This window comes from Rattus norvegicus, chromosome X (genome assembly GCF_021556685.1).
Source record: "Rattus norvegicus strain SHRSP/BbbUtx chromosome X, alternate assembly SHRSP_T2T, whole genome shotgun sequence".
Taxonomy (NCBI): Eukaryota; Metazoa; Chordata; class Mammalia; order Rodentia; family Muridae; genus Rattus; species Rattus norvegicus.
In genome coordinates, this window is record NC_141554.1 from 129,324,985 (window position 1) to 129,341,254 (window position 16,270).

Genomic DNA, 16,270 nt, shown 5'->3' on the forward strand with positions numbered 1-16,270 from the left:
AGATAATGTAAAGCGGAAAAAGCTACTGGTCCAAAACATACAGGAAATCCAGGACTCAATGAGAAGATCAAACCTAAGGATAATAGGTATAGAAGAGAGTGAAGACTCCCAGCTCAAAGGACCAGTAAATATCTTCAACAAAATCATAGAAGAAAACTTCCCTAACCTAAAAAAAGAGATACCCATAGGCATACAAGAAGCCTACAGAACTCCAAATAGATTGGACCAGAAAAGAAACACCTCCCGTCACATAATTGTCAAAACACCAAACGCACAAAATAAAGAAAGAATATTAAAAGCAGTAAGGGAAAAAGGTCAAGTAACATATAAAGGGAGACCTATCAGAATCACACCAGACTTCTCGCCAGAAACTATGAAGGCCAGAAGATCCTGGACTGATGTCATACAGACCCTAAGAGAACACAAATGCCAGCCCAGGTTACTGTATCCAGCAAAACTCTCAATTAACATTGATGGAGAAACCAAGATATTCCATGACAAAACCAAATTTACACAATATCTTTCTACAAATCCAGCACTACAAAGGATAATAAATGGTAAAGCCCAACATAAGGAGGCAAGCTATACCCTAGAAGAAGCAAGAAACTAATCGTCTTGGCAACAAAACAAAGAGAATGAAAGCACACAAACATAACCTCACATCCAAATATGAATATAAAGGGAAACAATAATCACTATTCCTTAATATCTCTCAATATCAATGGCCTCAACTCCCCAATAAAAAGACATAGATTAACAAACTGGATACGCAACGAGGACCCTGCATTCTGCTGCCTACAGGAAACACACCTCAGAGACAAAGACAGACACTACCTCAGAGTGAAAGGCTGGAAAACAACTTTCCAAGCAAATGGTCTGAAGAAGCAAGCTGGAGTAGCCATTCTAATATCAAATAAAATCAATTTCCAACTAAAAGTCATCAAAAAAGATAAGGAAGGACACTTCATATTCATCAAAGGAAAAATCAACCAAGATGAACTCTCAATCCTAAATATCTATGCCCCAAATACAAGGGCACCTACATACGTAAAAGAAACCTTACTAAAGCTCAAAACACACATTGCACCTCACACAATAATGGTGGGAGATTTCAACACCCCACTCTCATCAATGGACAGATCATGGAAACAGAAATTAAACAGTGATGTCGACAGACTAAGAGAAGTCATGAGCCAAATGGACTTAACGGATATTTATAGAACATTCTATCCTAAAGCAAAAGGATATACCTTCTTCTCAGCTCCTCATGGTACTTTCTCCAAAATTGACCATATAATCGGTCAAAAAACGGGCCTCAACAGGTACAGAAAGATAGAAATAATCCCATGCGTGCTATCGGACCACCACGGCCTAAAACTGGTCTTCAATAACAATAAGGGAAGAATGCCCACATATACGTGGAAATTGAACAATGCTCTACTCAATGATAACCTGGTCAAGGAAGAAATAAAGAAAGAAATTAAAAACTTTTTAGAATTTAATGAAAATGAAGATACAACATACTCAAACTTATGGGACACAATGAAAGCTGTGCTAAGAGGAAAACTCATAGCGCTGAGTGCCTGCAGAAAGAAACAGGAAAGAGCATATGTCAGCAGCTTGACAGCACACCTAAAAGCTCTAGAACAAAAAGAAGCAAATACACCCAGGAGGAGTAGAAGGCAGGAAATAATCAAACTCAGAGCTGAAATCAACCAAGTAGAAACAAAAAGGACCATAGAAAGAATCAACAGGACCAAAAGTTGGTTCTTTGAGAAAATCAACAAGATAGATAAACCCTTAGCCAGACTAACGAGAGGACACAGAGAGTGCGTCCAAATTAACAAAATCAGAAATGAAAAGGGAGACATAACTACAGATTCAGAGGAAATTCAAAAAATCATCAGATCTTACTATAAAAACCTATATTCAACAAAATTTGAAAATCTTCAGGAAATGGACAATTTCCTAGACAGATAACAGGTATCAAAGTTAAATCAGGAACAGATAAACCAGTTAAACAACCCCATAACTCCTAAGGAAATAGAAGCAGTCATTAAAGGTCTCCCAACCAAAAAGAGCCCAGGTCCAGATGGGTTTAGTGCAGAATTCTATCAAACCTTCATAGAAGACCTCATACCAATATTATCCAAACTATTCCACAAAATTGAAACAGATGGAGCCCTACCGAATTCCTTCTACGAATCTACAATTACTCTTATACCTAAACCACACAAAGACACAACAAAGAAAGAGAACTTCAGACCAATTTCCCTTATGAATATCGACGCAAAAATACTCAATAAAATTCTGGCAAACCGAATTCAAGAGCACATCAAAACAATCATCCAACATGATCAAGTAGGCTTCATCCCAGGCATGCAGGGATGGTTTAATATACGGAAAACCATCAACGTGATCCATTATATAAACAAACTGAAAGAACAGAACCACATGATCATTTCATTAGATGCTGAGAAAGCATTTGACAAAATTCAACACCCCTTCATGATAAAAGTCCTGGAAAGAATAGGAATTCAAGGCCCATACCTAAACATAGTAAAAGCCATATACAGCAAACCAGTTGCTAACATTAAACTAAATGGAGAGAAACTTGAAGCAATCCCACTAAAATCAGGGACTAGACAAGGCTGCCCACTCTCTCCCTACTTATTCAATATAGTTCTTGAAGTTCTAGCCAGAGCAATCAGACAACAAAAGGAGATCAAAGGGATACAGATCGGAAAAGAAGAGGTCAAAATATCACTATTTGCAGATGATATGATAGTATATTTAAGTGATCCCAAAAGTTCCACCAGAGAACTACTAAAGCTGATAAACAACTTCAGCAAAGTGGCTGGGTATAAAATTAACTCAAATAAATCAGTTGCCTTCCTCTATACAAAAGAGAAACAAGCCGAGAAAGAAATTAGGGAAACGACACCCTTCATAATAGACCCAAATAATATAAAGTACCTCGGTGTGACTTTAACCAAGCAAGTAAAAGATCTGTACAATAAGAACTTCAAGACCCTGAAGAAAGAAATTGAAGAAGACCTCAGAAGATGGAAAGATCTCCCATGCTCATGGATTGGCAGGATTAATATAGTAAAAATGGCCATTTTACCAAAAGCAATCTACAGATTCAATGCAATCCCCATCAAAATACCAATCCAATTCTTCAAAGAGTTAGACAGAACAATTTGCAAATTCATCTGGAATAACAAAAAACCCAGGATAGCTAAAGCTATCCTCAACAATAAAAGGACTTCAGGGGGAATCACTATCCCTGAACTCAAGCAGTATTACAGAGCAATAGTGATAAAAACTGCATGGTATTGGTACAGAGACAGACAGATAGACCAGTGGAATAGAATTGAAGACCCAGAAATGAACCCACACACCTATGGTCACTTGATTTTTGACAAAGGAGCCAAAACCATCCAATGGAAAAAAGATAGCATTTTCAGCAAATGGTGCTGGTTCAACTGGAGGGCAACATGTAGAAGAATGCAGATCGATCCATGCTTATCACCTTGTACAAAGCTTAAGTCGAAGTGGATCAAGGACCTCCACATCAAACCAGACACACTCAAACTAATAGAAGAAAAACTAGGGAAGCATCTGGAACACATGGGCACTGGAAAAAATTTCCTGAACAAAACACCAATGGCTTATGCTCTAAGATCAAGAATTGACAAATGGGATCTCATAAAACTGCAAAGCTTCTGTAAGGCAAAGGACACTGTGGTTAGGACAAAACGGCAACCAACAGATTGGGAAAAGATCTTTACCAACCCTACAACAGATAGAGGCCTTATATCCAAAATATACAAAGAACTCAAGAAGTTAGACCGCAGGGAAACAAATAACCCTATTAAAAAATGGGGTTCAGAGCTAAACAAAGAATTCACAGCTGAGGAATACCGAATGGCTGAGAAACACCTAAAGAAATGTTCAACATCTTTAGTCATAAGGGAAATGCAAATCAAAACAACCCTGAGATTTCACCTCACACCAGTGCGATTGGCTAAGATCAAAAACTCAGGTGACAGCAGATGCTGGCGAGGTTGTGGAGAAAGAGGAACACTCCTCCATTGTTGGTGGGATTGCAGACTGGTAAAACCATTCTGGAAATCAGTCTGGAGGTTCCTCAGAAAATTGGACATTGAACTGCCTGAGGATCCAGCTATACCTCTCTTGGGCATATACCCAAAAGATGCCTCAACATATAAAAGAGACACGTGCTCCACTATGTTCATCGCAGCCTTATTTATAATAGCCAGAAAATGGAAAGAACCCAGATGCCCTTCAACAGAGGAATGGATACAGAAAATGTGGTACATCTACACAATGGAATACTACTCAGCTATCAAAAACAACGAGTTTATGAAATTCGTAGGCAAACGGTTGGAACTGGAAAATATCATCCTGAGTGAACTAACCCAATCACAGAAAGACATACATGGTATGCACTCATTGATAAGTGGCTATTAGCCCAAATGCTTGAATTACCCTAGATCCCTAGAACAAACGAAACTCAAGACGGATGATCAAAATGTGAATGCTTCACTCCTTCTTTAAATGAGGAAAAAGAATACCCTTGGCAGGGAAGGGAGACGCAAAGATTAAAACAGAGACTGAAGGAACACCCATTCAGAGCCTGCCCCACATTTGGCCCATACATATACAGCCACCCAATTGGACTAGATGGATGAAGCAAAGAAGTGCAGACCGACAGGAGCCGGATGTAGATCGCTCCTGAGAGACACAGCCAGAATACAGCAAATACAGAGGCGAATGCCAGCAGCAAACCACTGAACTGAGAATAGGTCCCCTATTGAAGGAATCAGAGAAAGAACTGGAAGAGCTTGAAGGGGCTCGAGACCCCAAAAGTACAACAATGCCAAGCAACCAGAGCTTCCAGGGAATAAGCCACTACCTAAAGACTATACGTGGACTGACCCTGGACTCTGACCCCATAGGTAGCAATGAATATCCTAGTAAGAGCACCAGTGGAAGGGGAAGCCCTGGGTCCTGCTAAGACTGAACCCCCAGTGAACTAGTCTATGGGGGGAGGGCGGCAATGGGGGGAGGGTTGGGAGGGGAACACCCATAAGGAAGGGGAGGGGGGAGGGGGATGTTTGCCCGGAAACCGGGAAAGGGAATAACACTCGAAATGTATATAAGAAATACTCAAGTTAATAAAAAAAAAAAAAAAAAAAGAAAAGAAAATCCAATGCTTATGGATTAGGAGAATCAATGTTGTGAAAATGGATCTGTTACCCAGTATAATCTGTATATTCTACACAATCCCTGTATTATTCAAATGAAATTCTTCATTACAGAATTACACACACGTGCGCGCGTACACACGTACACACACACGTACACATGTACATCTAAAACTGAAAAAGAAATACCAAAAACCTGGAATGGCCAAAGCAATACTCAGCAGCAAAAGTAATGCTGGAGCCATCTCAGTACCTGATCCCAAATTATACTAGAGCTCCACGGGACCAAAACAGTGTGGTAGTGGGACAAACATATAGATAAGTGGAGATCATTGGAACAGAATAGAGAAGCAAGAAATAATTACCTTCACTCACCTAATTTTCAACAAAAGTATCAAAAACAGACTGGAAAAAGACAGTATCTACAACAGCTAGTATTGGGAAAACTGAATACTGATATGTAAAACAATGAATCTAGATCTCTAGTACTCATTCTGCTCAAAATCAATACAAAGATGAAAGCCTCGATGTTAAGAGTTGAAATTAAGCTTCTGCACAGCTAAGGAAACAGTCATCAGAGTGAGTAGACAGCATGTAAACTGAGAGAAAAAGTTTTGCAAATTATGTCTCAGACAGGAAAGTGATATTTAGAAATAAGAATTGCAAATGATTCTCCAAAATTCTCCTAATAAATAAACAGGCTAGTAATGAGCTCATAAATAGCTCATAAAATGAATAGAAATGGCCAATAAATACTTTTAAAAAGTGTTCAACATCTCAGCCATCGGAGAAATAAAAATTAGAACTGCTTTGAACCAGTGAGAATGACTCTCATCAAGAGAATAAACAAGAAAAATAGTCGGTGAGAATGTGGGTAAAACATTATACTTAAAGCATGCTAGTGGAAACATTAACTCATGCAACCACGGAGAAGTCGATGTACATACAGGTTTCTCAAAAACGAAGAATAGAACATCTCAGCTGTTCCACTCCTGGGTGTATTAATAATTAGAGACCTTTTTAGAGACCCAAAGGTCTCTAATTCAATATAACATGAAGATACTAACATTTTTGTTTATTGCTGCACTATTTACAATAAATGGGGCCAGCCTACTTATAACAGATTCATGGATAAAGAAAGTATAGGATACATACAAAATGAAATTCAACCAAACTGAAAACTGAAAATGATGGCATTTGCGGGAAATGAATTCAACCCAGAAATCTTTACAGTACTTGAAATTAGAAAGGCTCAAAAAAAGCAAATATCATGTCTTCTTTCATGTACAGAACCTCTATCTCAGTAAGTAAATACCATAAACGTTATGAAACTAGAAAAACGACCAGGAAAAAAGAACAGTTCTCATAAGAGAAGAACAAGAGGCAGAAAGGAAAATAACAGAATGCATGTACCATAAGAACGGAAGAGAGATTATTTAGAAAGAAGGGAGACTAGCAAGAGACAGTGGGAGCAAGGGGGGTCACTGGGGTAGGGGCAAATTAGAATAAAGGCATACATATGTAGAAATGCCACAATTATTCTGCATGCTAACTTAAAAAATAATATTTTAAATGAAAGAACTCTGGAGTTAGGAAGAGGGTTATGTGTGTAAAGTACTTGCCATGCAAGTATAAGAAAGGAAGCTCAACTTCTCAGAACCCACAAACAGCAAACAAACAAACAAACAAACAAGCACAATAGACTTCATCTAATCCCAGTGCTCCTAACATAGAATGGAAGGCAGAGAAAAGAGAATCTTTGAGAGCCTGTAGGCTTCTCTTTTGAAAGCCTGCAGGCTAACTGGCCTAGTATATGCAGCAAAGAGGATTCAATTTCAAGGTACAAGGAGTGGAGTAATATATGAGGTTAGACCTCTACACGCAGTGTGGCAAGCTTGCACGACCACTTATATATCTTATATATGAATGTACATACATACATACATACATACATACATACACACACACACACACACACACACACACACACACACACACACACACACACACACGAGGGGTTAGATTTGTAATGTATGGTACAGTGTTCCTACCTGTTAGAGCCACTATTTCCATTGCTTGAATTCCCTTTTGGTGTGGTACTAGAAGCCTTATTAACAGCTTTTGTACCACACTGAGATCTCTCCCTTGATTTATCTAAAATAAAAACAAGGTTTTTGTTAGCAAACTCTAAATACAAACTCTGACTTCACAGAAAATGATTAGTGGATAATTAGGAAGGCCCAGGAGGCTGATTAATTCTTAATAGTTACATACTCATAACTAGGAAATAAAATGCAATATGAGGCTAGCATTGTAATTATCATGTGATAAAATATTTTAATACATTTTTAGAAGTATCTACAAACAAGCATACCAGTCTCCTCAGCACCGCTTTCATCTGATTTAGACGCACTTCCTATGGATGATGAAGAAGTCCCACCACCAGGCCCATTTTGTACACTGGCAACAGCATTCCTTGGAGGAGGATCCTTGTGATGAAATTCATTTTCAGGTATCATGTGTGACTTTCTACTTTTCAACTGCCCCGAGTAGCTGAAAGTCGCACAGAGTGTTTAAATACACATACACAAATCAAAAAAAAAAAAAAAACATAAATATTGAGTTTAGTCAAATAAAATTAGCAAGCTGTTCACTCTGTTACTTGGTTCTAGAAAATAAAGTACTACTTTTCAGTATATTCTTCAAGGTCTTAAGAGTGTTTTAAAACCTTAAGTCATTCTTTCAAATTAAACTAACACTTTAACTAGAGAGCCTTTTTCTTTTTGCTCCTCAAGATGTGAGAACTATTTAAATTTATCTCCCCCCTACAAGAAATATATTTCTTTAAAACTATCATCCAGTATAGACCGGAAGTTGATAATCAGAAGTGACAACTCTCACCAGCCTGTGGGAACATGATCGCATAATCTCCCATAATCTCCTGAAGTAAAGCAGAAGATAAGACTTCAACATTGTAAAACATTTTCACATCTTCAGAATCCTTCTGTAATCTAGTCTCATAAATCACATTAAAATATAATTGTGTTACCCCATAGCCAATGCATAAAGATCTGGCCTCTTCTCTTTTTCTTCTTGGCATATTTTATTCACTCTTCTTTCCAAAGCCTGACCCAGATTCAAAACTTTTGGGTACCAAGGAAGTATTTTTGTTAGCACAATCAATATATTCCTGATGTGAGTATATTCGCCTGTCTCAAGGCAATGAACCGAGGCCTATAACAGATGTTTAAAGAACGATTATCATAAAATTCAGGTTTGAAGAAGAAAAATATCCCTGAATAATATCCACTCTTTTTTACCTTGGTTAATTTGTAATGCCATTTGTGGACAACATGTCGAAAATTTTCATAATCTAACTGATCAGCTTTGTTTCCACCATCAAATCCAGTTGCCCGTAATATGGTAAGGAATCCTGGATAGTTTCCACATTCCTAAGAAAAATAAGGTTCTCATTTTTAGAGGTAAAATTCATTCCCACAAAATAGGATAATAAGACCAGATCAGTGACTCTTATGTAAAAGAAAAGTTCAGCTTACCCAATGATATTAACTTGAAATGTCAAGTTGAAATAGAATAAAAAAGATACTTTTTAAAATATATTATTTGTGATTTTAAGTATCACTTTATATCTAAATCTTAAATCCTTTTAAAAATTGACCAATCTGAAGCAATAATTACACACACAAGTAAAATATAAACAGATTTATTAATTATATACCTTCTCATAAGTGGCTCTATCACTATGCCACCTGGTCACTGTCTCTAACATACAGCAAAGGAATCTCCCATACCGACTAGCTTCATTTTCAGTGCAGCTTGCAACCGTGTAAATTATGTCAGAAAAAACCTAGAGGAGAAACGTTCAAAAAAAAAATCAAGCTAACTGAAAATATTATAAGACTATATTAAAACATATCACAATATACAGATAAATTTAATAAAAAATGTACTTTCTCCTATTATATTCACACCTGCAGAATTTTTTTGGCAACTATAGATACTGTAAAAAATTGCAATCATAAAGTATCTAAGTGTATTTTTATGAAGAAATCTAATTTATAATAAATAAAAGAAAAGGCTATTGTTATTATCATTTTATTACATAATGCCTATTGGAGAGTTATTTTGACTGAGACTGAATAGACAGTAGGCAAAAGCAAAAGTGATAAAAAATATGCAGCAGACATACTACAACACACATATTTTAAACCTATAAATAACAGTAATGTCAGAAAAAATGCAAGATGTAAAATCCATGAATATGACACTAAAAGACTTCCCTGCTTTTCATGTGGTGTGAATGTACAAAGGCTTTTATTCGGGTAGAAGGTTGTTTTCTTTAGTTTCATTTTGAGGAGTAAAACTTATAGAATATAGAAAGTCCCCACTTATGAAGATACGAGATTATTAAATTCAAATCCTGAGTGAATAGGTTATCCTTGAGTGCAATACCTATCATTTCATGGAGTTCTTATATGTAGCAACACATTTAACCCTCAGATCAACCTTACAAAGCAAGTCCCTTTCTATACATAAGAAAACTGAGGCACAGAGAGGTTAAATACATTGTGAAAGATATAGTGTGGTGGTTTGAATATGCTTAGCTCAGGGAGTGGCACTAATAGGAGATGTGGCCTTGTTGGAGGAAGTGTGTCACTGTGGGATTGGGTTCTGAGACCTCGTAGCTTTCTTTCCCTAGCAGCCTACAGATGATGTAGAACTCTCAGCTCCTCTGCACCATGCCTGCCTGGATGTTGTCATGCTCCCGAGTTGATGATAATGGACTGAGCCTCTGAACCTGTAGGCCAGCCACAATTAAATGTTGTCCTTATAAGACTTGCCTTGGTCATGGTGTCTGTTCACAGCAGCAAAACCCTAACTAAGACATATAATATGTTTGAAAGAAGTCAAGCTAGGATTCCAGGTCACGAACTTGGCTTTTAAGATCATGTTATTCACTGTATACATAATGCCTCTAGAGTTTATAATACTTAGCTGTGTTTATGTGAATTTTTTAAAGGTTGCAATAACAACTTACTCGATCATAGCAAAGAAGTGTGGAAAAATTTGGAGTTTTCTGTTGATGTACCAATTCAACAAAACGAGCACAATAAACAGCATCAATTGCTGAAAAAATGCATCGAGGAAATATACACAGCTGTAAAAATTTTGTGATGGTCTCATTTTTGGTAGACTCTAAAAATAAAAGAACATATTAAGCAGTTATCTTCTTCCTCAAGTGCCTGAAGGCTACCAAACATGACCACATTTTAACTGTAGTGCACACAATGTTATAAAACCACAAATGAGGTGATAAAGATTCCTATCACTTTTACTCTGTGGATATTTATACATAATGTCCATATTATAGGTATACAATATCTATACTATGTTTCTTTATGTCAGGAGATTTAAATACTAAGCTATCAGCATTATCTTTACAAACTCATTTTTTTTCACTAGCAAACTGTCATCAGTCACTTCAGTGAACATATGAGGTTGCTTCTGTGGTAATGAGTAATTAAAGAGAACAGTGAACAGAGCAGAAATGTGCATAATCACTTCAACAACTGCCGAAGTTAGAAATGTTTGCTTTTGCAATTTAGCAGCAGCAGGAAGAGTCAATCCCAAGAACTTACTTGCTAAAAGCCAGTTGTCTTTCTCTAGTTTCAGTCTCTGAAGTACTCTCTGAACATGTTCCATCTGCTTCTTTTCTTCTTCAAGGAGCTTGTCCTGAAGGGCCGTGCAACGCTCCTTTTCTTTCTTCTTTTTATTTGGAGGCTACAAAGTAAAGTCAGATCGTTTTTCAACTGTGTCTACAGTGCCTGCTTGCATGTATAAAGAGAAAAGCGGCTCTCCTTTAGGATTCCTGCAGCATGATGGTACAGTAGGTGTGCCTGAATGTATTGACCTTTCTCTCCATTCAGCACATCCTAACCAGTGGCACAGAGTCTTCACACACCTTCTCACTGTGGTGCTATCCATTGGAGGCAAAAACTAAGTCATCTTAGCTTTCCTCCACGCCTTCACTTGTTTATGGGCCACATGCACTGTCACTGTCTCTAGCATAGCTTAAGTTCTCAGTACCTCATACCAAAGGACTCTAAAAGGCACTGACCTCAGACTAAATACTTATCAAAATCACTCTTCATAGTAATCTCATAATCTTTTTAAAGTTCCATTCTTTGCATCTGTTATTTCCAAGCTAAGGTATCTAAATTAACTCTCAAATATATCATATTTACTATTCTACCCAATTTTCAGTACCTGCCTAACTTTTTACCAATTAAACCACATGCCACTCCCTATGTTTGCTGAATTATACCTACACACACACACACACACACACACACACACACACACACACACACACAGTGGATGATAATAATCTTTAGGAATTCCTATTGCTCTTGAAATAGAATCCATACAAATAACATTAGGTTGCTATGGCAGTGTTCAGTAGAAAACACATGCATGTCTTTTATTTTTTAATCATGATTTCCAACTATTTCCTAAGATCCTGCCCCAACCATTGAGATGTTACCATTAAATTTACTTAAAATACCATAGAAGAATAAGATTGAAGAATCAAGAATCTTGAACTAAAATAATTACAAAGTATAACTAGTACTGCATAAATGTCACAACTCTATTTGCATTGCTACATCAAAACCTACCATTTCCTGATTGTCATCAATCGCTTTCATCTGGACTTTAAGTTTATTGACTTCTCTTTCATAGCTGGTATGTGGAACTGCAAGGTCATACATTGTCAACGACCAAAATGTAGCATAGAACTGAGGGCTGATATCATCCCAGACTTTGGCAACATGCAAGGAGACCACTGCTTCATGGACAGGTGCCATCACCATTTCACATGATGTAATGTATTTATGGACTTTATGTTGCTGTTTACTTCCCTTTTCTGATTTTTTAAGTTCATCGTATTTTGACTGGAGATAAAAAGTTAAAACATATCATATATACTTGTACAAAATGATTATGGCAATTCTAATTTCTTACCAGAAACATTTATTCCAAGATAAATTACCTCTGAAGTCTGTTCCAATCCTTAGTTTCATGTTCTTAACTAATTTTTTTCAATAAAATTTGACTTACTATCTCCAATAGGGCATGTGTCAATAAGCTGGACTGCCTCTAAGAAAGGTTATAAAAAGTCACTGAGACTACTACCTCAGAAACTAAATGTCCAGTTTTGTCACAGACTTAGAGGCTTCCCAGAATGCAAGACTTCAATGCTAAAAATGACAACATTCTAGACAGAGCAACCAGCTATATTAGTCTACTGCCAAGCCAAATAAAATTTTCCCTAAGTACCTGCAGTGAATTAAATTGAAGCCATGTGAGAACTGATGCTACAGTTTCTATGTCCTGACTGCTTGTCCTAATTAGGAAGAGAATTGGAGGAAGACTATACTTTCAGTTACACGAGGTAGAAACGAATCTATTAGTGAAAAGATACTGACATAATTATTTCCCAGAATATATGCCAAATGCAGCAAAGAAAATTAATATGCATTCTCACACCTTTCAGCCATTTTATGATGAAAGACCTCTTGCCAAGAAAAGGCATGATCCTCAAGGTAAATCTAAGAGAAGTTCTGCAACCAGTTGCTTCTTTGTATTAGAAAAGGCATTGAAATAATTGAGTTTATGCTAAGTATATAACCAGATGATCATTAGTCAATTAGTCTGCACTGATTGGTAATAGTCTCAGCTGCCTTGGGACTGACTAGGCTTCAACCAGGATGACTAAACTAAAGTGTACAATCTATTACATTCAATGGTATGTTAGGCAAAATCTAGGAATCTTGTAGTTATTCTAGAAGTAGAACTATTTATTTATTTTGATATCCATGCTAGAGAGCAGGCTGATAACTCCTGAAACTACAAAACTGATAAAGCTACAAAAACATTAGCTATAGAAAAGCATACCAATTATATCAGAGACTAAGAACAACTAGGGTTAAAAGATTTTAAATTTAAAAGATTTTGCTGAAGGCAACTAATATGAATCTAGATGAGTGGAATGATATATGCTAAGGCTCTACAGACATGAGAGAAAACAATGCTGAAATTATCTGTATATGACAATCTGACTACCTCAACAGGAAAAGTCTAGAACAATTAGTGCAAGAAAAACCTTCGTTTCACTTCTGTTTCAAGATGAGTCTGAATAATTAAAAGTGAAAATTAGGTTATGAGAAAACAGAATAATAGCACCAATAACACCAATCTCCCCAAGTCTCTGGTCTTGAGTCTGCAAATCTAGTAGTAGACCTCGTACTAATACCTAGTCAGAAAACTAAGCTAATCAAAAAGATGGTTATATTTCATCCACAATGCTAATTTTCCTTTTCTAAAATTAAACTAATACTTAAGTTTACATCTTTTTTTAAATTTTTTAAAAATTTATTTAATTTATATGAATACACTGTTGCTCTCTTCAGACACACCAGAAGAGGGTATCGGATCCCATTACAGATGGTTGTGAACCACTATGTGGTTGCTGGAAATTGAACTCAGGACCTCTGGAAGAGCAGTCAGTGCTCTTTACCACTGAGTCATCTCTCCAACCCTTATGTTTACATCTCCAATCAAACAGAGAATAGTATAGTACCACTGATTTACGTCCAAAAAGTTTTTTGTCAGGCCAAGAATCTTAGTAGTAATTGGTTGAAGACCTGTGGTAGTCAATTTCCTGAGGGGAGTCTGCAGATATTCCCATTTAAAAATGACTTTATCTTTAATCTCTCTCTGTCTCTGTGTGTGTGTGGGGGGGGGGGTACATGGGTACCTGTGGAAGCCAGAGAATACCTGATCCCCTGGAACTGGAAAAATGTTGTGACTCTTCCCACATAGGTGCTGAAAACGATCTTGAGAACCACATGCTCTGAAAACCATAACTCCAACTTTCTTATCACTTTCTTATATATTCTCCCACATTCATCAAAGGCTCACTGAGGACTTCATCCAAGCAGCAAAGTTGGAACAGTGTGGCTGCCCATCCAATTGCATCCTAGGCTGCTGAGGAATTCCCTTTCCAAAGAGGCATGTGGCCTATATATGAGGTGGGTTGGGGGCACTTTATTATTGCCTGGAGTATATAAATGCAACTATATAGTTCTTTCTTCTTAAACCCTGAGAAAGAAATGTCATTTCTTTCATTAGATTGTATATCTCTTAAAAGAAAAGACTTTCATGCCCCACAAAAGATATCTCACTGGTATGAATGACCTGCTCCATTTTTTGATGAGGAATATCTCAGACAACCAGGTATTCTTTTGCTAGGACTCATTACTGATTAGGGTGTCCAGTTCTCAAAGTAGTAAAATATGACATGAAATTCCTCAGATAAAGCATTTCTTCCACGTATGTTCTTCAAGAAATCAGGTCCTATTTTTCTATAGATGAGACTTTTTTTCTTCTTTTTTTCAGAGCTGGGGACCGAATCCAGGGCCTTAGCAAGCGCTTTACCGCTGAGTTAATCCCCAACCCCTAGATGAGACTTTTTGATGTGGTGAAGGTGAGAATGTAAGACATTAACTACATATAACCGTGAATTCTCTGGAATGAGAGATTTTAAAGGAGTTCAAAAGCCATTTTTGTTCCCATTAATCCTCTAGAATATACAGGAAAGAAATTACACAGTGAAGTGGTCATTAAATCAATTAAGACTGTAGCAGTTGTTCCTATGTAAACACTAACAGAGTATTCTCAATTACATGATCAACTAAATGCCAAATTTCTCCCTAGTGTTTTTCTATATACTTCTGCTACACACTGTATAACAGAAACTTTATAGGAAATAAGGAGGGAAACTTAGTTTAAGAGAAGAGGACCAATGATTGGGGTGAATACCACATACATTATAGAATTAAACCATTTCATCCCCAAAATTGGACTAAAACCCACAAACAGTATAGAATTAAAAACAAAAATAAAAACAAAGAACAGGGCCAAAATCCAAATTAACAGAGTGGAGAATATGCTGGGTCTCTATGAATTGACTGTGGAGAAAGTAATAGAAGACCTATTCTTTAAAACAGCATTTCATTGTTCACTGCTGAGACAAGAATAGTAAAAGAAAATCAGAGTAATCTGTATTTATCAAATTAGGGTATATTTAACAATCAAATACTTGTATAAACCATTCAAAATTACTCTTGAACCCCAATGAAAACATTTGTACTTACTGAAATATGGTGTGCATACATTGGCCTAGACAGAAAAAATGCTGCATCGTGAGGTGTATGAAATTCATTACAGAGCACATCAATTGAAGGCACTCGTTTTATATAATCTTCTGTACTTAGATTTGATGCTAAAAACCCACCAAACTGTACTAGGGTATCATGACACTAAATTAAAAATAAAACAAAAAAACAGATGTTAACATTTTCCAAAACCAACATAAATCTTTATCAAATGAATAAGATATGTTATTTTAACAAAAATTTAATTGACAACTAAGAATCCAAATTCCAGCAATATAGGCAGAGACAGAAATGAAGGATACTATGTTTAGTGAAATTAACAAGGGGTAGAAAGATAATTTTCACATATCCCCACTTGTCCATAAAGTCTAAAAAATGTGAAAAGGGTAGATACTAAAGGCTAAGGGTGTCTCTGGAAAGAGTAGAGAAATGTGGGAGCTGGACTACCACAACACATTTACATAGGGAAGTAAGCTCTAGTGATGCAGTCAACATAGTCTGGCTATAGCTTATAGTAATTTATGACATATAAACATCTAGAAGAAAGGAAATCAGTATTTCTCAACAGGAATGGTAATGTTTAAAAAGATGAAAATAGAAATTACCAATTTTATAATTTACACATTATATACAAGTACTGAATTGTGACAACGAACCCTATAAACATGTATTACTAGATATCCAAAAAATTTTAAATTAAAACAAGGATTACATATTCACATATTTATAATCAGTCATATATATTTTCCTACGTTGTGGCCTCCAACAAGAGAGAAC

At 36.5% G+C, this 16,270-nt stretch overlaps 1 protein-coding gene across 4 annotated transcripts in view; it reads right to left on the reverse strand.

Moving 5' to 3' along the window:
* The window catches only part of Thoc2 (THO complex subunit 2), a 114,573-nt gene that overhangs the window by 25,106 nt on the left and 73,197 nt on the right, over nucleotides 1-16,270 (reverse strand). For all 4 annotated transcript variants that reach the window (XR_015646270.1, XR_015646271.1, NM_001191756.2 and 1 more), the window contains 9 exon segments: nucleotides 15,473-15,637; nucleotides 11,933-12,208; nucleotides 10,895-11,036; nucleotides 10,294-10,451; nucleotides 8,974-9,102; nucleotides 8,555-8,686; nucleotides 8,284-8,468; nucleotides 7,609-7,787; nucleotides 7,286-7,388 (listed from right to left, as the gene is read on the reverse strand). Coding sequence is in view for 2 of the 4 variants with exons in the window: in NM_001191756.2 (NP_001178685.1) it covers nucleotides 7,286-7,388; nucleotides 7,609-7,787; nucleotides 8,284-8,468; nucleotides 8,555-8,686; nucleotides 8,974-9,102; nucleotides 10,294-10,451; nucleotides 10,895-11,036; nucleotides 11,933-12,208; nucleotides 15,473-15,637 (1,469 nt within the window). In the remaining 2 variants the exon portion in view is untranslated.